This window comes from Ictalurus furcatus, chromosome 2, assembly GCF_023375685.1.
Source record: "Ictalurus furcatus strain D&B chromosome 2, Billie_1.0, whole genome shotgun sequence".
Classification (NCBI taxonomy): domain Eukaryota; kingdom Metazoa; phylum Chordata; class Actinopteri; order Siluriformes; family Ictaluridae; genus Ictalurus; species Ictalurus furcatus.
Window position 1 is genome coordinate 4,580,349 of NC_071256.1, and position 24,445 is coordinate 4,604,793.

The 24,445-nt window shown below is 42.1% G+C and overlaps 2 protein-coding genes across 3 annotated transcripts; one reads left to right on the forward strand and one right to left on the reverse strand.

Annotated features, from left to right (window-relative positions):
- On the forward strand, positions 1 to 14,606 carry LOC128619711 (cilia- and flagella-associated protein 57-like). 2 transcript variants are annotated; one of them, XM_053644063.1, is made up of 23 exons: positions 1 to 88; positions 582 to 771; positions 938 to 1,242; positions 1,471 to 1,706; positions 1,854 to 2,016; positions 2,142 to 2,282; positions 2,386 to 2,525; positions 2,943 to 3,108; positions 3,546 to 3,656; positions 4,019 to 4,225; positions 4,393 to 4,566; positions 4,836 to 4,997; positions 5,312 to 5,467; positions 5,722 to 5,815; positions 7,011 to 7,180; positions 10,919 to 11,092; positions 11,330 to 11,497; positions 11,729 to 11,917; positions 12,055 to 12,162; positions 12,341 to 12,472; positions 12,567 to 12,707; positions 13,199 to 13,295; positions 13,712 to 14,606. In XM_053644063.1, exons 1-23 carry the CDS (start codon positions 68 to 70, stop codon positions 13,834 to 13,836), a joined length of 3,570 nt encoding a protein of 1,189 aa, XP_053500038.1. In that variant the 5' UTR covers positions 1 to 67; the 3' UTR covers positions 13,837 to 14,606. The 2 variants fall into 2 exon arrangements, with proteins under 2 accessions (XP_053500038.1, XP_053500048.1); XM_053644073.1 differs by having other exon boundaries at positions 13,715 to 14,606.
- A 210-nt stretch (positions 14,607 to 14,816) lies between these two features.
- Positions 14,817 to 23,217, reverse strand: LOC128619719 (gamma-aminobutyric acid receptor subunit rho-1-like). Its single transcript, XM_053644083.1, has 8 exons — positions 23,113 to 23,217; positions 22,545 to 22,612; positions 21,943 to 22,166; positions 19,208 to 19,290; positions 18,916 to 19,056; positions 18,119 to 18,271; positions 17,072 to 17,268; positions 14,817 to 16,313 (listed from the first exon to the last, which is right to left on the reverse strand). Exons 1-8 carry the CDS (start codon positions 23,129 to 23,131, stop codon positions 16,014 to 16,016), a joined length of 1,185 nt encoding a protein of 394 aa, XP_053500058.1. The 5' UTR covers positions 23,132 to 23,217; the 3' UTR covers positions 14,817 to 16,013.
- Positions 23,218 to 24,445: the final 1,228 nt, after the last annotated feature.

Sequence of the window (24,445 nt, forward strand, 5' to 3'; positions counted from 1 at the left end):
TTCATGACGTAACATGTTCTAGATTCTGATACCGAGAGAGCAAACAATTAACGAGTAATGAGAAGAAATGACTTCTAGTGTTATGCAGGTAAACTCCTCCACATTCAAACCAATTGAACATTTTCTTCAATCACAAATAATGATTGATATTTAATGTACTTTTCGTGTTTATGCTAATATATATATATATATATATATATATATATATATATATATATATATATATATATATATATAGTAAAGCCGCTGAACAGATCTTTCTATACCATATCTATAACAGTGTCCTATTAAGTAGCTTAAATTCGTTTAAAACTATTATTATTATTATTATTATTATTATTATTATTATTTCATACCCGTCTTAATGACCTGACACCTTCTTGTGTGCGCGTGCACGCTTACTAAGACACTGCTGAGTCAAAACAAACCCTGCCAACTCTTTAACTATAAAAGTTTTAGCTTTCTTAAAGTTTCCCCTTTGCCATACGGTGCGTTTTACCTTCACAATGCGATGTGGTACCAGTGCAGTATCTTTTTCAACTAATGTTCAACTAAGTAATGTTTTCTTTTTCTCGTTCCAGAAAGCTTGCACGAACGCTGCAATGGCTTCTGGTGGATCTTCACCACAAGTCCAGCCTTGCCACATCTTTGGTGTGTGCAAAGGGGTAAGGAACAACTTACTCTTTCAAGATGAGGAAACGATGATTTTCCCAAGTGGAAACCACTGTGTCCGCTACCACGTCCTTCAGAGACGGACCAAGTTCATTCACGGTAAGCCTACTGAGAGCATTACTTCCTGTAGACCCTTTTTTAAAATGACCTAAACGTTGTACTTATAATGTTGTACTGTAATTATTATGATATGCTTAGATTTTTAATCTCCACTGATATGTTTTGTTATTTTGACATTCAGTCCTAATCAGATGTTACCCCACAGGTGTGAAGGGAAGCATGAAGGCCCTGGCTTTAAGCCCCGACCGGCGCTACCTGGCCGTGTCAGAGAGCGATAAATGGGGCACCATCACCATCTTTGACCTAGAGGACGGGAAATGCTGCAAGAAACAGGTTCTGAAGGGCAGCGATTACAGCGTGCAGGAGTTTGTCTGCATGGCGTTTTCTGCTGACTCTAAATACCTGCTGGGCCAGGCTGGAGGACCCACATGGACCCTCTACTTCTGGCAGTGGCAGGAAAAGGAGCTTATCGATTCTGTGAAGACCACGAGGAATGGCCTTATTAGTCAGGTAGAAATTCTGAATGTCTTGTAGTTGTAAGTGAAGGCGAGTGAAATTTGTAACACTGAAGACGTTTCTCCATCCAAAACGTGTATACCACTATCTGGAAAATATAAATTCCAGTTAATCATTTTTATTTATTCAGTCATGAATGTTCGTGTGCACACTGACAGTGGCCTTAGACACAGTAACCATTTCACTGAGAACATACTGAGTGTTCTCTTTTCTCAATCCCAGGTAAGCTTTAACCCTCAGGATGAGAAGCAGATCTGTGTGAGCGGAACAAGAACCTTCAAGATCTTCGAATTGAAGAAGGCATCCCTGAGACAGGCCAACTCCTATAACAAGGAGAACGAGGATGTCCTTTGCCACACGTGGCTGTCTGGGGACTGCATCGTCGCAGGAACTGAGGCCGGGAAACTGCTAAAGTTGAAATCCGGACAACTGCACCAGCTGGGGAGACCATATGAGAGGTAACAATAGTGAGAGATCCAGATAACCTCTCCAACACCCTCATGCTTGTTGTTATGATCTGTTTTATCATTGTAATAATGCTTGTTTGATCCTACAGTGTACAGTAAGGTAAATCACCATGTTCCACATTCTCTCTCTCTCGACAGAGAAACAGAGAAGGACTCATCTTCATCTCCGGACCAACCGGTGTCTGTTACCGCCATCACGCAGTATTCTAAAGGCTTTGCCTGTTCAGCTGGACTGGGATTAGTTTGTCTCTACGAGATATCTAATGAGAACGATAACTACAGGAAGACTGCGGAAATAAGCGTGAGTAATTCATATTTAATGTTCGGCAGAAGCTTTTATGCGAGGTAACTTACAAGCGAGGTAACTCCTTGTGAGGCTGAGCATCAATGTGTATAAGCACTAAACTGTTTTCCTCTGATCTGCAGATTCCTCTGGACCCATACAGCAGTCAGCCGCTTCAGGCGATTGCCACGATGTGCTTTAGTCCAGCAGAGAAGACGCTGGTCATCAGCACAGACCGAGGCAAACTCTACCGCATCAGCCTCACCTCGACCGAGATTAGCGAGGTAACGGAGCAACACGCAGTGTGATGAGTATACAGTAATATATAGAAAGCCAATGAATTGAAAATGTACTGACTTCTGCTTCTCCACTGATCCTTTGTTTCAGAGTAAGAAGTCCCAGTTTGAATTCCTGTCTCACTCTCTTCACTCGGAGAGCATCACCGGGATGTCCATCTGCACATCAAAACCCCTCGTCGCCACCTGTTCGAAGGACTTCACCGTGCACATTTGGGACTACAAGAACAAGTAAGAGCTGTTAATGTTTTTTTTGTTTTTTTTTAACATAGCGCCTTTCTCAAACTCAAAGAAAATAAGATGACTGCATTATTTCTACATAAAGTAAATATTGGTCCACCTTACCTATCTCTATCATCTGGCTGGAAAATCTCACTTCACTGGACACTACTTAGTGCTAAGAGAATACTTTGTACATCCTGAGGCTTAACTAGAGAAAAAAAAAAAACGTTTGTGTCAAATTAATCTACTATCTTTTTTATTACTCGAAGAGCAATATTAAAACATTTTGGTACTCGTCAATACTGATACTTAATCAATCAGCACAATGATCATCATTAGACATGTCTACCAAAATCTCCATAGGGCTAATTTACTGTGACAGTTTTCTGACTGTATGGATGTCATGTTTTTTTTCTTTCTCTGCAGCTCTCTGGAGCAGTTTAAGGAGTTTGATGAAGAGCCGCTCTGCGTGTCGATGCACCCGAATGGCCTCTCCATCCTGGTGGGCTTCTCCAGTGAAATCCGCCTCATGCACCTGCATTATGACAAAATCTGCACTGTCCAGAAGTTCCCCACAAAGAACTGCACTGAGGTAGGTCGTCACTGACGTGACTTTAGTGTTATAAAGTTTTTTGTATGGGTGAAGAGCCGGTTTGAGAGGTGGGACATGAAAGTTTTGACACTCCAGCTATCAAAACTCTAAAATCCTGAAACATCCATTTACAGCTCAAGAAAACTTGCACTATAAGGACACATCAAATGTACATTATTGGAAATCTGAGACGTTTAGAAAGAGATTTTTTTTTGTTTTTTTTTGTTTTAAAGTGATCAAATGCAGATAAATTGTTATTGTCCTGTAAGCTCAGATGCTGTTTTGTTTCATAAATTTCTCTCTGGCTTTTTCTTATTAAGCAATTTCTTAGTCTTATTAAAATAATATGTTTATATAAATAAATTAATTTGTGTTGTTTATCCGGAAACTGTGTATAGAATTTGTGAGTGAAATAACGAATGTGTGTGTGTCCACAGTGTGTTTTCAACCACGATGGCAACATGTTCGCGGCCGTCAACAAAAAAGTGATACACGTTTACAACATCAGAACAGGCAAAAAACTGGACCTGAACGCCCACCTTAAGAAGGTCAGTACAAATAGTTTTTTTTTTTCACATTTTACTAGCAATTTTGTGAATTTCAGGATGTATTCACATAGTTCGGCGATAAAGCCAAAGATTTGTTTTGCCACATCATTCATTCTATATATTTATTTTTCAGTAATTATTATTTGTATATGTTCAGTCTGAATAGCACTTTGAACACATATTACACAACATTTTTCAACACTAACATTTATAATTGCAAATATACATCTGAACAAAAACAAAGATACAATAATGAATACCATTAATGCATTTTTTTTATTAAATAAAAAACAACAACATTTGGAATATAATTAAGAACATTAATAAATATCCATGACTTTGATAACCTGTTCTGACCCCAGGTGCAGTCGGTGAAGTGGAGCGAAGATGACCTTCATCTGGTGTCATGTGGGATGGATGGCATCGTGTGCACGTGGGACGTTCTGACCGGTAGCTGCACATCAAGCAAAGAGACTGATTGTGGCTATGCAGATGTGATCTTCACACCTAACACCGGGAGCGTCCTCGCTGTAGACAGATGCAGTCTTAAGGAGATCCATGATGGAAGCGTAAGTCTAAAAAAAAAAAATCATACGATTGTTTTGACTCTGTGAAAGGTGGATTAAAGTTACAACCACAGCAGCTCCAGCTCATAACACATGATGAACAAGGGCTTTATCCACACACTCACATGACAAGTTTTACATAATTTGTGTGTGTTTTTGTTTGCATTTAGATCCTAAGGCAAATGGCCTCAGATGGTGTGGACTACACAGCCATCTCCATGACTCGTTCAGGCCAAACAATCTTCATTGGAACCGCCGTTGGTACTGTCAGGGACATCGAATACCCTTTTGGAAAGGAAAAAACCTGGACAGAACATCAGGCCCATTCTGGTCCCATCACCAAAGTACGTGTGTGCTCTATGGGAGTGATGAAATGCAGAAAAAAGAAATAGTTATATATATATACTGTAGATAATGATGTGCAATGTAAGAGTTAATGACCAAAGAAGTATCCTGATATCAGAAAATAACGGTTAAGGAAATGACAGAGAGCACAATGAGTGAGTCTGTTATTTCCTTGGCTGTGTGTGCTTCCTCCTGACCGAGTGAGCTAATGATGGTTATATCTGTTCTTGTTGCTTTAATGAACTTTTTTCTTTCATCGTGTGCGCAGATGGTCGTCACGCCTGGTGATCAGTATCTTCTGACGGCCTCAGAGGACGGCTCCCTCCTCATCTGGACAATCACTGACCCAGAGGGAAAAACGCTGAAGTGGATCAAAGGAATGGAGCATGCTGATGAGGTCCTCTGTACAAAGGAGGAACTCGAGGAAAAGGTTAATATGACGATAAGCTATATAATTTAGAACCTTTCACATTGCCGCAGTGAGTTTTGTTCTCATTCGTTACTATAGAAACCATCCCGTATTCGAACGAGCGTATTAACAGATACCTGTGATTTTGTTTGAAAAATACAGTACAGTACTACACTACTGTGTTAGCCATACCTGTTGAAGCCCTGCATGTGCCACTGACCCAGGCCATCTTTTCATATTTTATAGCCATACAGCTGCAGAATAAAAACTGTCAAATTGTTATCCTGAAACTATGCATTGATGTCCAGCCTCTGATTTTTTTTGTGTTCATCCAGGACCAGACTATATGTGAGCTCACGTCCCACACCGAGTGGCTGAAGTTGGAGATGCAATACAAGCTGAATTTGAAGGATATGGACTGGACCACGAAGATGAACAGCATTTTTCAGGGTTATCTCCAGCAGATAGAGGCTTTGAAAGACCAAATTCAGGTCAGGACTTGAAATCTCAGGCTGATTTAATCTTTAGGGCTTCATTAGTGAGACTAGGACAGTCGATAATGATCAGTTATTAGGCTGATTTCACACATTAGACATCACAACATATAGCCATATCATTTTTATATGAAGTCTTCTTAAATCAATTTGTCTCTGATTGTATTGTATTCTTGAGTAACAGGTGACAAATGAGTACAAAGTGATGTTGATGAATAATTCAATTAAAAATGTTGTATATGTCACTGTAGGTGCTGAACACTGAGAGGGAGGACCAGAAAGATTCTCACCAGAAGGCGCTGACCAAGTTGAAGGAAGAACACGCCAAGGAGCTGGAGGATCAAAGTAAATACACTCACTATATGTCAGCATAGTCTCAATACAGATTGGCTTGTTTATACTTTAACATAGAGTTTGGGTTTTAAGGTTCACCTGAAATTGCACTTGAAAGCTCCGCTGCATTAGAACACTTTATTATAAAAATATAGCCATTTATTTCTAGACTGCTCCTTCCTTCACTACAATAGTACACCATTTAAAATGCATTGCTAATTTTGTTAGGGATGTCATGATACCAAAAATCTAGTAGTTGGTACCGATACCACCAAAAGTACATGATACTCAATAGCAAAGTCGATACCATGGTGTGGTTTAAAAAAAAAAAAAGAGAATAAAAAAAAAAATAAATAAAATTAAAAACTCCTGGGGGACATTCTCCTCTGGCTGATACAGGCAAGAAGAGAGAGAGAGAGAGGGAGAGAGAGAGAGGGATATTTTAGTTATCAAACACTGTCTGACAGTGACCAATAACAAGTGCTAAGGTGCACTCCTAAATGAATGCACGCACGTGTGCGTGTACACACACACACACACACACACACACACACACACACACACACACACACACCCCATATACTCTGAATGCAAGCATTAGTTTAAATTCACTGATATGGTGGCAGGCCGAAAAGAGTTATTAAAAGCATGAACATTTGAATAATTATTAGTGACATTAGGGCACGGGCTGAATGGCGATGCATGGTGACCCATTAGGAGGTAGTTTATAACATTGCAATGCATTAGCGTCATTAACAAATAACTGGCTATCGCAAACATTACATGGAGCATAAAGTTAGCTGGTTTCACGGCTACATTGCCAGCTGCCTCAAACAAACATAATATAGGACCTGTGTTTCAGGTGCTTCACCAAATTCCAGGTGTTTCCTCGCTTTGTTTGAAATGAACGATAGCATCGGTTGCACACCGGCAACCGCTAAACTTGTTAAGCTAAGCTAATCTTCTGTAGTTTTTCCCGTGTGGTTGTAGGCGTTCTTCTTTTTCTTCACCACTTGTGGACCGACTAAAACACTTGTGCGTATTTGCTGCCCCCATCAGTTCCGGAAGAATTGCACCCTCTCTACATTCATTAGAATCGGTACCAACGTTACTGCAGAAAGACAAATGCCGTCACGTTTTAACAATGCTGGTAAAGACTTGGTACCGAAGTATCAGTTCTCGTGACATCCCTAAATTTTGTTCCCAGAGCATAGCTGCATTGAGGGCCTGCTTGACAAGGACGAGATGTACTATGAGCTGCAGCAGAAAATGCAGATGATGGAGAAGAACCATGAGATGCAGCTGCGCAATGCTAAAGACAGCCACCTCTGTGCTATGGAGGACATGAAACAGGCTTATGAAGCCAAGCTGCAGGAGGTAAGGAAGCCATACCGCTGAAGTGCTCACTGTTTGCATGGATGCTCCTGTTTTCTTCATTTGTTCCTTCCTGATCTGGATCTGCTCCAGACCACGGAAGATCATTATTGTTATCTGTATCTAGCTAGTTTAGCCTGTTTTTGTAGATGAAAATTTTAGTGCCAAATTTAACACATAGGGCACTAGATAGGGTGCCTACATGAAGCTGAGGTACAGTTACCATTAATATTTAAGGAATAGTTGACTTTATTGTCCATCCATCCATCCTCAACCGCTTATCCGTTATCGGGTCGTGGGGGCAGCAGCTCCAGCAGGGGACCCCAAACTTCCCCTTCCCGAGCCACATTAACCAGCTCTGACTGGGGGATCCCGAGGCGTTCCCAGGCCAGTGTGGAGATATAATCTCTCCACCTAGTCCTGGGTCTTCTCCGAGGTCTCCTCCCAGCTGGACGTGCCTGGAACACCTGCCTAGGGAGGTGCCCAGGGGGCATCCTTACCAGGTGCCCGAACCACCTCAACTGGCTCCTTTCAACGCAAAGGAGCAGCGGCTCTACTCTGAGTTCCTCTCGGATAGCCGAGCTTCTCACCCTATCTCTAAGGGAGAAGCCAGCCACCCACCTGAGAAAACCCATTTCGGCCGCTTGTACCCGCGATCTAGTTCTTTCGGTCACTACCCAGCCTTCATGACCATAGGTGAGGGTAGCAACAAAAATTGACCATTAGATCGAGAGCTTTGCCTTCCGGCTCAGCTCTCTTTTCGTCACAACGGTGCAGTAAAGCGATTGCAATACTGCTCCCACTGCTCAGATTTTCCGGCCAATCTCCCGCTCCAATGTCCCCTCACTCGTGAACAAGACCCCGAGGTACTTGAACTCCTTCACTTGGGTTAAGTACTCATTCCCTACCCGGAGTAGGCACTCCATCAGTTTCCTGCTGAGAACCATGGCCTCAGATTTAGAGCTGCTAATCCTCATCCCAGCTGCTTTACACTCAGCTGCGAACCGATCCAGTGAGTGCTGAAGGTCACGGACCGATGATGCCATCAAGACCACATCATCTGCAAAAAGCAGCGATGAGATCATCAGGCCACCAAACCGCAACCCTTGCCCACCATGACTACACCTCGATATCCTGTCCATGAATATCACAAACAGGATTGGTGACAAAGCGCAGCCCTGGCGGAGACCAACCCCCACCTGGAACGAGTCCGACTTTTTGCCGAGAATCCAGACACAGCTCTTGCTTTGGGCGCGCAGCGATTGGATAGAACTAAGAAGGGAACCCCTCACCCCATACTCCTCAGCACCTCCTACAGTAAACCCCTGGGGACCCGGTCATACACCTTCTCCAGATCCAGAAAACACATGTAGACCGGATGGGCATACTCCCAGGCCCCATCCAAGATCCTTGCGAGAGTAAAGAGCTGGTCCATTGTTCCACGACCAGGACGGAATCCGCATTGTTCCTCTTTAATCCAGTAGATTTAACCAGGGAGGCTGAGAAGTGTGATACCCCTATAATTGGCACACACTGTCTGGTCCCCCTTTTTGAACAGGGGAACCACCACCCTGTCTGGTCTGCCACTCCTTGGGCACTGTCCCCGACTTCCACGCAGTGTTAAAGAGGCGTGTCATCCGAGACATCCCCTCCACACCCAGAGCTTTCAGCATTTCTGGATGGATCTCATCAATCCCTGGGGCTTTGCAACTGTGCAGTTGTTTGACTACCTCATTGACCTCCACCAGGGAAATTGACGATAATCCCCCATCAGCCTCCACCTCTGCCATAGAGGGCGTGTTAGTCGGATTCAGGAGTTCCTCAAAGTGTTCCTTCCACCGTGCAATTACCTCCTCAGTTGAGGTCAACAGCATTCCATTCTTACTGTACACAGCTTGGATGGTTCCCCGTTTCCCCTTCCTGAGGTGACGGATGGTTTTCCAGAAACACCTTGGTGCCGACCGAAAGTCCTTCTCCATATCCTCTCCGTACTTATCCCACACCCGCTGCTTTGCCTCTTTCCCAGCAGAGGCTGCAGCCCTTCGGGCCTGTTGGTACCTTGCAACTGCCTCCGGAGTCCTCCGGGATAACACATCCAGGAAGGCCTCCTTCTTCAGTCGGACGGCTTCCTTGACCACCGGTGTCCACCACGATGTTTGAGGGTTACCGCCCCTTGAGGCACCTAAGACCTTGAGACCACAGCTCTCCGCCGCAGCTTCAGCAATGGAGGCTTTGAACATTGCTCACTCAGGCTCAATGCCCCCAACCTCCACAGGGGTGCCAGAAAAACTCAGCCGGAGGTGTGAGTTGAAGATCTCACGGACAGAGGCCTCCTCCAGACATTTCCAGTTCACCCGCACTACCCGTTTGGGCTTTCCAGGTCTGTCCAGAGTCTTCCTCCACCCCTTGACCCAACTCACCACCAGATGGTGATCAGTTGACAGCTCTGCCCCTCTCTTCACCTGAGTGTCCAGAACATCCGGCCTCATATCAGATGATACGATTACAAAATCGATCATCGACCTTCGGCCTAGGGTGCTCTGGTACCACGTACACTTATGAGCCTCCTTATGTTCGAACATGGTATTCGCTATAGACAGTCCATGACTAGCACAGAAGTCCAACAACAAACCCGCTCGGGTTTAGATCAGTGAGGCCGTTCCTCCCAATCACGCCTCTCCATCATTGCCCATGTGCACGTTGAAGTCTCCCAGCAGAACTATGGAGTCCACTACTGGTGCCCCATACAGGACTCCGTTCAGGGTCTCCAAGAAGGCCAAGTACTCTGAATTGGTGTTCAGTGCATATGCACAGACAACAGTCAGAGCCCCCCCCCCCCACAACCCGTAGGCGTAAGGAGGCGACCCTCTCGTCCACTGGGGTAAACTCCAACGTAATGGCACTCAACTGGGGACTTGTGAGTATCCCCATACCTGCCCGGCCCCTCACACCCTGGTCAACTCCAGAGTAGAATAGAGTCCATCCCCTATCCAGGAGTACGGTTCCAGAACCGAGACTGTGCGTAGAGGTAAGCCCCACCAGATCTAACTGGTAGCGCTCCACCTCCCGCACAAGTTCCTTCCCCCACAGAGAAGTGACGTTCCACGTCCCCAGAGTCAGCCTCTGCCGCCCGAGTCTGGTCCATCGAGGCTCCTGACCGTCACTGCCACCCGTATAGCAGCACACCCGACCCTCACGGTTCACCCCACGAGTGGTGGGCCCATAGGATGGAGAGGGGGGTGCCATGTTGCTTTTTCGGGCTTTGCCCAGCTGGGCTCTGTGGCAAACCCAGCCACCAGGAGCTCGCAGTCGGGCCCTCCCTCTGGGCCCGGCTCCAGACAGGGGCCCTGGGCTTCCTCCGGGCAGGGTAACTCCTCCTCTATTTGCTATCTTCATTAGGGTTTCTATGAACCATTCTTAGTCTGGCCTCTCCCCTGAGACCACTTTGCCTTGGGAGACCCTACCAGGAGCACAAGGCTCCAGACAACACAGCCGTCAGGTTCATAGGGACACACAAACCTCTCCACCACAATAAGGTGATAGTTCCCGGAGAGGTGACTTTATTGTATCCTCAAAATCCTACTATTAGACACTGATATACTTGTTGCATATGTGGACCAACTCTGTTTTATAAAGTCCACTATGTGGGGAATTGGGATTCGTTTTCAGTCTAGCCTTGGGATTAGTACGTTTGGAGTTTACACTGTAATGTGCATCTCCTTGTCCATCTCCACTTTACAGCTACGGGCCGAGTTGGAGCAGGAAGTGAAGAACTCTGAGAAGAAGCAGGTAAGGATTAAGGAAGTGGCTGAATCTGAGGTCATGGAACTCTGCCGCAACTATGAACACGATCTCCAGTCGGAGAAGGACGGCAGGCTGAAGGCTGAGCTTGAACTGAAACTCATGGAGAAAAATGTGAGTGTTTTAGGTTTTCTTAAAAATCATTGCAGCTTTTTAAAGCAGGTGCATGTGGGAATCAAACAACAGACCACAAAATGTACATTTTTACCACTTGCTAGACATAGAAATGTGTACAAAGTAAACACCCGATACGTTTTAAAATCCTTGTCAACACCAGCACTGTCAATCATGATGTGATTTCACACACACACACACACAGTGTAAGTAATACTTGCATGTGTTTGTTTTAAGATATCACGGTACTTGAAAATGAAGCGCTTGATAGAAGATCAGGAAGACACGATCCGTCAGCTGAAGGAGAACGTGCAGAAACTGAAGGACCAACTCGATGATGCGACAGAACGCATCGAGGCTTTGAATAAGAAGAAGGAGGAGAAAAACAAGACCATTGATGAGCAGGTCACGCTCACACTACACACCCACACTGCTAACACTACAAGTGCTTTTTGGCAAGCATTCCGTTATTCACACTTTACAGCATGTTTTGTGGCGTAATTCTCTGTTTATGTTGCAGTATACATATTTGTGTGTGGTATAAATTTAGAATAAGATATCTGTACAGCCATTAATAAATGAAGACAGATTGACCTAATACAATAAATAAGAAGGGAGTCTGTTCTGTTCCTGCAGATATGCTTCATTGAAGAACTCCAGCACACGGTTCAAAACGAGGACATGAGCTTGGAAGACAAGCAGGAAGAACTGGTCCAGAAGATCTTCTTGCATAAAAAGGGTGAAGAGAAAAAGAGCTACAAAGAAAGGAGCAAAATCAACCGACTTGAGAAAGAAATACAGGAGAAGAAAGAAATGTTAGAAGAGGTAAGGAATTTAACAGTATAACACTATGTCAGATTTTATACAGCAAATGACGGGTACTACTGCATTGTTATTATTATTATTATTATTATTATTATTATTATTAATGACGAGCTGATCAGAGGATGTTGTTATTTTAGGCTGCTGCCGAGCTGGCGCTAAACAACAGGAAGAATGAGGATATCATCTATGACCTGAAGGAGAAGCTGAAATCAAACAACACAGAATTGTTCACAGAGAGACAGAGGGTTTGTTTCACCACAATATGTTTTGTTTATAATGAATCATTTCTTCGCTAATGTGTCCTCTGCTATTCCATTGTCAGGATTCGGCATGTAGTTATTACTCATATTGTTGGTGATACGGTTAATAAGCATTACAGTTTTATCATAGGTACCATTGTTTCTAATGTCGTTGTTTCCACAGGTCAGAAACATCAATATGGTGGTGCAAAAGATGAAGGATGACATCCGCAGCTGCGCACGATTCATCCAGGAGCCGATGAAGCTGAAGCAGAACTTCATAGAGCTCCATACACGCCATATACATACACAAGATGTCAGAATAATACATACACACACACATATATATACACACAGAGAGTACACAGCCTCGTATGCTTATACCTAACTGAATGTGATGACTGTGCTAGGGGACAATCGGAGTGGATGCTGAGGTCACGGAAGAGGAAACCAGGTACTTGATGGACTTCCACAAGATCTTAGCGCAAGAGAAGACAATGCATGCTAGAGATATGAAGCTTGAGAAAGATAGATACTCCAAGTTGCTGAAGGTAAGGATGATTTCTTGTCAATGTTTTTTGCCTGATTCAAGTTTTTAAAGTATGAAGCACCCCAGGGATCCAGCTTGTCTGTCTGTCACTCAGTCACCGACTCACTCTAAATAGCTAATAGAGTTCTCCATAAGGGGGCGTGCTTACTACACTAGCTTCTGTGTTCATCTGAGGAATGTAGGGGTGTTTTAAACATTGTATGTGTATGTGTGTGTATATATATATATATATATATATATATATATATATATATATATATATATATATATATATATAAAGGTTTAGACTGTTTATATTGTATATCATCAGTAAAACATTGCAGTCGATAGGAAACTTAACAGGCAGCCGGTGTAAACTGGAGTAATGTGATCAGACTTTACATAAGAACACAAGCTGCAGCATCACCATAAATGACCTCTTAGTCATAATCACCTCTTAATTATTAAAACCGTATAGAAATAGATACTTTGACATGTTTTCCATCTGTGCAGGAGCGTGGCTTTCTGATTAATCAGCTCTATGAGCAGAAATTAAAGCACGAGCAACTCCTGAACAGCCTCAAAAAGAAGAATGTGCAGTGTGACGACAGTAAGTAACAGAAGAGAGACGAATATCTTTTATTATACACTTTTATTTTCTTATTTCCTTTCATAATTGTAGAAAGTAGCTGGGGGGGGGGGAGAGCCTGTGGTCATTCAGCATGTTGAGTTATATTAAAAATGTTTACAATGCATAACATACATACAGTTAAAACACCTCAGGCTCATTATAAGAAAAACTATATATAAATAGTATATAAGATGCATGAGCACACATCTCCAAGTATTTTGTAACAGCCTTAGAATCTGGTTTTAATTCATTTAAATTTTATTAGAGCGTCATGCACAACACTTTAGTCATTTTTGAAATCCGCTACAGTGAGGTACAGCACTCTGGACATGCCTAAAATGTCTTCACCTGGTTTAACGCACTTAAAAAGCATATGCACTTTCTTTTTATTTCAGCAGCAGCATCCTCTGTGATCCCACTGGGAGAGTCCGGGCTTCAGTCGTCAGCAAACCTGGATACGAGACGAGGCCAAGTTTTTGCATCGGACCGTGTCAGATTTCCATCTATTAACACCACATAGAAGACCAGATGATCGCCAGGGAGGTGTCTAGTACTTGGATATACAGTAGTCTAGTGTGGGGACGTGTGCAAGCCGAGATCTGACAGTGATAGAGTGCCTAATGAGTCCCTCCTTGTTTTACTTGGGCAAGCAGTAGGGTTTGGACACTGAGCGTTGGGAATGGGAACGGGGGCAGGGGGGGAGGAGATATCAGGAGGACTTCCCTAAATGCAGTGAGTCATAATGACCCGGCGTTCCTTGATGGCATCAACTCCAGAGTCCAGCAGTGTGGCTCAGGAGAGCTCCGCTAAAGGGGCGTAAGTCGTAGTCTCCGAGGACTCACAGAAGATAAATACAGAGGCATTAGGCGTACTGTTGGCTGTCCTTATTCTCCAGTCTTACTAACTAGTGGTGCTACTAGCCAGTACAGGCCAGCCATTGGAGAGACTGTGAAAAACCACTGCGGGGGAGTAATGTTCTAGGCTTGATATAGCTTATAGCTCAGGTGGGTGTGAGGGGAAACTGGAGTGAACCGCAGGCTCGTACCAGACATTGATAACAAAGATTGCCGTGGATGGTTCCACATGGACACCATTTCACTTCTACTCAGTGAGACGGTGGACAGAACAACAAGGGTAATGGATGTACATACGGTGCAGCGCAAAGTGAATTAGAGAAAAATAAAGATTTTGTGGGAGGTCTCTGCATTAGAGGATATCCAGGTATTTGACACTACCCTTGGCCATCAGAAGGTGATGGAAATAATATAGAAATAAATGAAATCAACAGATGCTTGTGTTGTGTATCATTTCCACCATTTTATTTTGTATTGTTTCCTTGGTCCAGACCAGAACAAATGGTAATTTTGCAGCTCTGTCCTTTGGCTCAGTTTATTAGTATCTGAGTGTGTTTTGCTGTGATGTGTGGGTGGGAACTGGGGAGAAAATGAGAAAAAACTGATTGCTGCATATATGGGGATGCTTTCACACGGGTGTCTTTTTCTATGCCTTTGTAGCTTTTGCGTGTTGTGTACTAATAAGGTCCTTGAGAAATTTTTGTGAAATCTTCCCAAATGATGATTTAAAAAAAAAAATGACAACAAGAGTCAAGGCCAGGTCTGGAAGACCAGGAAAACTTGGATAGACCTGTCTTCGTCTAATATATATTTGGACGAACACATTTCCAAAATATATTTGTGTATGCTTATGAATACATACTGTGTGGCTCATATTCACACAGACAGACTCAAAAGACCTAGTGTATAAATTTGAAGTTGATTATTTCCCCTATACATGTATACAAGAGAATACAGCAAGTGTAAGATTGTTTTCTACACTACAACAAACTGATGTCTTTAAGGATGACCCATGCATTCAGGCATACATTTCACTGTCACATTCACAGGTCTAAACAAGTTTTGGAGGTATTTACAGAAATGTCAGGATGTGTTCAATTCAATGTCAATATGCAACAATACAAGTGTTTCATGACGTACAATACCCATGCACTGCATATCATCAGTCTGTTGTGTGTATGGGATGTGTGTTTGTTGAATATACAATAGTTGCATGTCTGTTGTCTTGTGTTTACGTTCTGTTCCTGAATCCAGTTTTCACTCTTCTGCCTTCTAAGGGCTCATCTACTGTATCTTCACCAGAGGAAATAAAATATTGGCCCCTACAATGGCGATCTCTTCGTAGGGGAAATGTTAAGGGAATTAATTTAAATCCAACAATAATATTAGAATACAATGAGGATGCAGTAAATGTGAGCACCTGGCATCTTCCGTTCTGCTCTTCTGTGAAATGTACACACAAGATGGGGGTTCAAGCCCCAGCACTGACAAGCTGCAACTGTTGGGGCCCTTGAGCATGGCCCTTAACCCTATCTTCTCCAGGGGTTCTGTATCACGGCTGACCCTACAGTACATTCTGAACCCAACTTCCAGGAATATGCAAAGAAATATAATTTCTCTAATAAATACTTTCTCTTCTTCAATACGCTAAGCCTGGCGCTTCCAGAAATGGTGTTGCAACACGATGCTACTATCTGTATGTGTTTAGAGCTCCAAATATTCATATCTGTATCTGTATTTGGATTTAAACCCAACGTGGGTGTGACCTAAAGCAGACTGACTGACCTAGGACACTGAAGAGTATCTTCATCGTGATAACGCTGTCATCTCTGGTATGCCGCTGTTAGGAATAAATGGACCAGTATATGATGTTGAAGAGCGTGTAAGCTCCTGGGAAGATCACACGTGAGTACTTGTCTATGGCGTGGGTGTCGATCCAGAGGCTGCTGTAGGAGCGAGTCTTTCCAGCTCGGCCGTGAATGCCCCGCTCCTTGTCCATGGCCAACTGCACCAGCATGTGCTCCCGCTTGTCTCCGTTCACCTCAGACATGCCGTAATGACCCGTGGTCATGGTGTCCATCTCGCTGTAGCTGCTGCTCATCATCACGTGGCCCGCATGAGACATCCCGCACGTGCACGGCAGCTGGAGGCGGAGAAAAGGTTCACAGCTCACTTCTCTTCATAATTACGGCAATAATTAAGCTCGTTGTTATAGGAACCACTAATGTTAAGCATCTAAACATTTCTGAGCGGTTTTAATTTAAAGTCGAATATGTTTCAAATTTGATCAAAGAAATCAATACTCTTAGTATTTCTAATAATAATAAATCAATAAATTAAACATTGATTAAAAAACACTTACGTAATATATTAATAAAATGCAAATTAAAGGCAATTTTTAAAAATATAAGTAACACTTAACACATCGAGAATCCATCCTAATAACGTGCATTACAGTATTTGTACTCGTATAAAACTAGAAAATTTAATGAACTGGCATAAATTTAAAAAGTTGCCCATTAGAAAGCAGAAAAGTGAAGTGAAGACACGGGCTACGTAAACATTTACGAGTGGGCGTTTTAGGGAAACGGAAAAAGCTTAAGTGAAACAGTGGAGGACGGTTTGACACGTGCGTTTATCAAAACCATACAGTGATTTTATTGCGTAGACACTTCCGCGTGTGCTAAAGCTTAGACTGGAACCGTCACTGTAGACTTTAGGCCTTTAGTTTGAAGTTTGAAGGCCAGTTCCATTGAACAAAATGGGACATTGTCTAATTAAAAGGATTCTACGACTTGGAAAACCCAAACCGAATGTCTCAGATAAAACACAACACAAATGAAATCGTTTATCCCTCATGCATGTGTTCATATCACTTATAATAGTTTGGCTTTATCGTACCCTCTCTCTGAATTTCCTCTCCTTACGTTCCTGCAGAGTGGACAGGTAGTTGACAGCTGCGTACTCGAGGACGGAAAGGAAGACGAAGACGAAGCTGACCCACAGGTAGATGTCCACAGCTTTGATGTAGGACACTCGAGGCATGGAGGCATTCACACCTGTGATGATGGTGGACATGGTGAGCACCGTAGTGATTCCTGAAGAAATAAAACAAATAAGTGAAAAAAACAAAAGGTTACACGTGTATTGGGTGAAATATATAGACATCAGAGACTCAATACATGGCTTTCCAATTTTTTGGAAATATACTTGAACTATAGACGTCATTTCAAATGAAAACTAATGGGAGTACAGTGCCAATACTATAAGACTGTCACTATCCAGTTACCTATGGGTTGCACTGTATATCTCAGCATCATTGCCAGAGTAATACACTGCCTAACCAAACGTTTAACCATATTTAGGGCGCGTTTAGATTAGTGGTAAAAATGAGCCGGATGATTAGGTTTTAGAGCATGATATCGTAACACGATTGTAGACTGTATGATGATTGCACTTGCAAACACAGGAATTGTGTACAACGCCAGTTCCAAAAAAGTTGGGACACTTTGTAACATGGAAATAAAAGCAGAACGCAATGATTTGCAAATCTCATAAACCCATGTGTTATATTCACAATAGAACGTGGAAAACATATCAAACGTTTAAACTGAACAAATGTACCATTTTAAGAAAAAAAAAAGTAAGGTCATTTTTTAATTTGACGACCGCAACACGTCGCAGAAAAGTTGCGACGGGGGGGCAACAAAAGGCTGGAAAAGTAAGCGTTACTAAAAAGAAACAGCTGGAGGAACATTTTGCAAATAATTAGGTTCATTGGCAACAGGTCGGTGACGTGATCGGGTATAAAAAGAGTATCTTAGAGAGGCGGAGTCTCTCAGAAGTAACGCTGCGATGGAATCTGGATGGAAGCGTATATTTTTTTGGAACTGGTGTTGTAAAAAGGAAAAAAAAAGGGACATTATCAAATCTAAAAGTGTGCCTCACCAAGAGGAACTCTGGCAGGGACAGCGCGCCGGTCGATCCAGAAGGACACCCAGGACAGCATGACCATCAGAGTAGCGGGAAAGTAGGTCTGCAGCAGGAAGAAGAAAATGTGACGTCTCAGGGTGAACGTGATGTAAAGACGGTTGTACCAACCTGCAAGAAGAGAATGAAAGTCAGAGTTACAAGAATGTCAATTTGGCTCACCAGGGTGAGAACTAGTGGAGCATTCCCACGTGTTCATATGTTTTGCCGAGTGCACCCTGTGACCATGATGCCATGTGCGGCGCATATAAAACGGTGCAATTCTCTTAACCCTTTCTGCTCCTGCGCTGCCGTATCATGTCTGACCCTGTGCTCTGACCCCAACTTACTGGAATATGCAAGGATAATAAATGTATATGTGACTTACAAAAGATTTCTACTTCTTCTTCTTCAATCAGCTATGCCTGGAAACTTTCTTTAACAATAATAAGATTAGCAAAAGTCAAAGGATTAGATCCACATCTACAACTCCTTGAAAAGGAACGAGCATGGATATAGCATAGGCGGTTAATCAGCTGGACATATCACGTTCACGATGACTCTGCTATTAGTGCTCAACAAAAAAATAACCAGTAGTTCCAAAGGTAACTGCACTGGTGGTGCATAACAAAGTAGGACCTGATTATTATAAAACACTGGGGTTATTAATATTATTAATAACATTTTATTACACTTGTTAAACATTGCCTTGTTTTTTCCCCCCCATTCTTCAGCACCTTATGGGTAAATCTTGCTCCAGACACACTAAGCAGTACCCGTGCTACTGTAGAAAGCCAGTTTTGTGGTGGTGTGAAACTCCTGAATGAGGAACTGAGAGAGTGAGATCTTGTCATCTGTCTTCAGAGAGTCGTTCCCTTTCTTCCAGTACAGCATCAGATCATCGTCGGTGTACGCATCTACAGGTGTAAAGAAACCGGAAAAGAAATCGTTCAGAAAGATAAGCTTAGACGCATCACCTTAACGCCGTCGTTAAATACAGTAGACCCGATAGTTGGAGAAGAACTGATTCATTAGTTTGAGTTACCGAATAAAGAAATAGATACTCACAGCTCTCGATCTCCAGCGAGCATGTCTGGGTGTCAAGTGGAAAGTGGCTGAGGTCCATGTTACACATGGCTGTAACTGTGACCCTGAAAATGTCATACACATACACACCATTGATAACTTTAGACACAATCATTGGAAACATTCTATGAAGCAGGTATTTATAAAGCTTTGCGGCTGTCTTGAATTATTTGTAAGCATTCTTCTAATCTCTAACAGTGCCTTTTAGCACTGTATTTATACCACAGTGCTGCTGAATTCTCAACACTGATTTGGTCGGAAGGTGCGGGTTAAGTTTCTCTGACAGTAGTTACAACTGCACAGCAAATCACAGGTTTATATTAATGCAAGCGTTCTAGTTTTATCATTACTGAAGTATGAACTTACAGGGACTTGTATGTCGGGTGCGCAACATAAACGGATCTTGTGTAACGGTTGCTACGGTGATGTTTTCTGTGAGGAGACATTTACCTAGCATTTATGGAAGGAGTTTCCAACATCGGGTCTTTGTACTGATCAGCGGTAAAGCAGTGACTTAATGTTTGCCGACATGGGAAAGTCTTTAAGACAGAGGGCTTTGCACTTGCACTGTGGTTTCTGAGCAACATGATAAGCTGTGCGTTTTTTTTATTGGTCTTTTTAATTTCAAGAGAGAGAGGGGAAAAAAGAGAGGTTGATCATGAGTTATATACACTGATTATTTAATCAGTAATAATGAGCGTTTAATTAGTGTCAGAAGGTTTCAAATACAAATGATCATAAGTGCTGCTGATTGTTGAATACAGACTTCATGGAAAATAGGTCCCCCCCCCCTTTCTGAAGCGAAAAAGCGAAAAAAAAAAGCGAAAAAATATATTTTCGCTTCAGAAAATATATTTTACGATTTTTAGATCAAACCAAAAATGGTCAAAGGCGAGGGTTTTTTTTTTTTTTTTTTTTCTGGAACCAATGTCTGCTCATTTTTATAGAAAATGACTAATATACATGCATATCATTCCACTCTTTAAGCCATTTAGAGAGAAAATGACACATTCAGGTAAAGACGAACGCGTCTACTGTTTCAGGAACTGTCATTCAGGAAATCTGGTCCAACATCAAAGGTTTGACAAAACGCAAAACATCATAATAAAGGTACTTTTAAAAATGTCCACTCCTATAATAAAGATAAAAGCACTTTCGTAGAATTATTCTAATAATACCATAACCCTCACTTTGTCCGTGACAAATTAAAGCAACTACAGAAATGTTTCAGAGCACACACGGGTCATTTTTTGTTTCAGACATTTCCCTGATTAACGTTCCATCATCCGGGATTGAACCCGGGACCTCTCGCACCCCAAGCGAGAATCATACCCTTAGTATTAGCTACTTAATTTTCCTTTATATGTAGCCTAGACTATATGCGTTTGGTGTGAGTGAACGTGACACAGCTGCAGTCGCAGGAAGGAGATTAAACCCTCATCTATGAGCTAGATTTGTGTTTCCTACAGGCCAGTCACATGGCCTCACATTTGCACACATCTGCACAAATCCTGGAATTGAAGCAGAATTACCACCATGCATTGTCCTGTATGGTGGAGATTTAACTAATATGAGCTGTGGAGAATCAAATAATACCAGAGTTAAAGCGAGACATCACATCTAGGGGACGCACTAAACCCACTGACAAGCCAGTGCCTAGGAGATTATGAGAGCTTTAACATGCCATGGTTCTTCCTGTGGAGATTATGATCTTCTGATTTGATTCCATATGGACATTGATTTCAGCCCTCTCATAGTTACTCAAAATGTCTCACAGCTAATATGTCCCTTCTCCCCTACATTTCTTCTTCTTCAACTGGATTTTCTAATTTAATTTACGCAACCTTTCTATTTGTACAAACTAAAGTTACATGCAAGTCTGTTCATAAACACTTGCTCGTGATAGCAGATTATTTATATGATGGATAACAAGAACTCTTCGTACAATATACAGTGTGTCCCAAAAAGTCTCCATACCTTAACACATCTTCAGCAAAATGTCTTTCAAAATGTTTAATACTTAGTTCATTAGTCTAATATATATATATTTTTTTCCAGATAAGCTTTAAGAGTGCCTTAAGAACGTATTGAAATCATTCTCATGGCTGGATCAGGAAGCTGTCGCAAGGTTTTGATGGACTTTAACAGGAAACATGGCGAGCACATCACACACACACACACACACACACACACACACACACACACACACACACACACGACACAGTCGCCAAACTTATTAACAAATTCAAAAAGACTGGAAGTGTCGTGGACCGACCAAGAAGAACTGGACGTCCACGAACGTCCACTTGACGAAGGCACAACCGACGTGGTGCTGGCAAACACAGTCCCCTATGTATGGAGACTTTTGGGATACTCTGTACAGTATATTGCAAGTATACTACACTCTTACCATATCATATCATCATAATAGTCTTTCTTTTTATTTGTTTTTTTTTAAATGATCTCTTGCTTTTATGTACCAGGATGCCGCTGTTTTCTGCAAAATCACATGCATCTTATGCTCAACTGTATAAGTAGTGAACAATCTGATCCACTCCTCATTACATATGTTTAACTCGACTCTAAATACAGTCCGATGTTATTCCCAGACCCTGGCGTATTTGTAGTACTGTGAGAATGATTTCCACAGTACTTTTGTAAGTCGTTCTGTATAAAGGCTTCTGTGAAATGGTTTAAATGTAACATCACTTGTTTACCTGACGCTATAGAGTACTTTGCCGTCCGGATACACCCTGAGCATGACGTTGTCCATTGTTGTATCGTGGATGAAGGAACGTTTGGAGTGGACGAAGAACATGTCAGGGACCCAGATCTTCTTTAGTAAGCGGCTATCAAAAGTCATGCTCTGGTTGGTCTTGCCTGGGTAGGACAGGCGCTCGTCTTTCCAATAGTGCCTCAGGTACAGAGTCATGGTGAAGTCCTGACACACAGCAACAACAACAACAACAACAACAACACCAACAACAACAACAACAACTGTTGCAGTACATTTTTAATCAATCCAGGCTTGGCGTTTGATAGTTTGTTTTGAACTGTTGCCAAGGAAACTCTAGGAAGGATGAGGCATTTCATTTTTTTTACATTTTTGTTGTTGAGTTTTTTGGTTTTAAACTTAGCTTGCCTATTTTTTTTACCTTGATTATGGACCTGCGTATTGTTGAATAATTCCTAATTTAAAAAAAAAAAAAAAAAAAAAAAAAAAAAAAAAAACAACTCCCACATACATGTGCAAAAAAGAAAGTATATTATTAGAATGTAGTGCTATGAATGTGCCAAAAATAAGAATAGATTCTCTTACCATATCCACTTCAGAGATAGTGTCCAAGCTTTCAACCTGCACATCCACGCCCACAGGAATTGCTGGGCCTGAAAACAAAATTGAGGGATTATTTATGCGTTCTTTGTAAAGTTACTGTACGGGTTCTTAGCTTACTTAAAGGGTTCTGGTTTGGAACCCTTTATGATAGGACTCTACATAGAAATTTCTACAACATGAGGAACAACTGATGAACATTTAAGGGTTCTAGATTTTTTTTTGTAAGTGTAAGCAGCAATTGTGGAAGGAATTAAACACAGCAAGGTCTGAAGTAATAGGAAAATAATCAGGGATAGGTGTTGTGACATGGCCAATAGAGTTTCTCCTAAATCAACCTGTTAGGAGCTCCTTTTATCCCTAAAATTCTTGGCGAACACAGCCCCCCCCCCCCATTATTTCTGAGAAATGTTTGGCTCTTTTGTTCAGTTTGACATTTACGAGTATGTTGTGTTGATGAGCGGTGCAAGTCCTTCACGATACTTTATACGCACAGTTCCACATCTCTTGTGCACAGCTTTTACTCGGTTATGCTCTTCTGTGTCGTGTTTACCTCCAAAGCCAGGCCGCATTGTGAAATCGTGGTCATCGATCCTGAGGAGGTGCTCGGATTTCGGGACCGAGCCCTTCGTGATGTCGGGGCTCCTTTTTAGAATGGGACTTCAAAATAGTTCACAAATAGTTAGAAAACGAACAAGGCAAAATTTGTCCAAAGCATCACAGCACAAACGTCATCCACAAGTGGTAGAACTTAACATTAAATATATTAAACTCTCGGTCTGTGTGTTAAGATCAGTTTAACTTTACAATGCTGTTAGGATACACAGAGCAGATTGGCATAGGGAGTTACACAGGACCATCTTGGGTCCTTTTTTTTTTTTAAATCGGGTTTAAAATTACAAATGCGAATTTACACCCTGTGGTAAACTACCTGCTATAAAACGTGTGAGAAATAACAAGGAATCTGATTACCTTCCAGACTTGTGAATTCCTTCCTCTGTTCTTGTAGCATCTCTCCGGGATCTACAACAAGCTTAAAGTAAGTATTGCGCTTTTTAAAAAAATTTTTTTTTTTTTTACATGTTGCATATGTGAAAAACATTAATGTGATTGTGTTTCATGAAATTATGCCTTTGCTGTGTCAAACTGGGCTTGATTTGCAGAAATCACCGCACTGTTAAATTCATCTTCTATAATAACAGCGTTGGATCTCATCAGTCAGAAGGTGTTGATTGTTTTTTCCTCACCAAAACCATGCAGTTCAAGAGTGTAGAAAGAATAACTTTGGCTTATTTATTAATTATCGCTCACTGGACAGATTTTTAAAAATATTTTTTATTTGTTTTTGCTCCATTCTGTGTAAACCCTACAGACTGTTGTGTGTGAAAATGAGCAGTTTCTGAAACATTCAAACCAGCACATGTAACACCACCAAGCAGGCCACGGAACACTGGCGTTCCGTGCTGACGGCGGAATGGAAATGAACTTATCTGACATTTTCAATCGGTATAAACAAATGAATTATTTTATCGCTGCGAGTCTGGTATAAGATCGGTCAAGACACGGTTGGGTTTCTGTGTGTAGAGCATCGTAACTCTGTGTTTAGGTACTGGTGAGCAGGGCGACTGGGAAAGAAGAGGGGTGTGAGCCCCCTGCTGGGCAAACAATTCACACCTCGCCACAATAACTCTGGTTAAGAGATAAAACGCACAAATTCTTTCATATGAGCCAGTAACCACTGAATACTAAGCACGGGCACCGCCAAAACAGGCAGAAATTCCATTTGGTATAAAGTCACAGAGTTTTAGCTGACCTGTATCTGCACGATTGTGTGCACCGATGACGTAAAGGCTCAATGGATGATTCCATAAATGAGCAGGGGTACA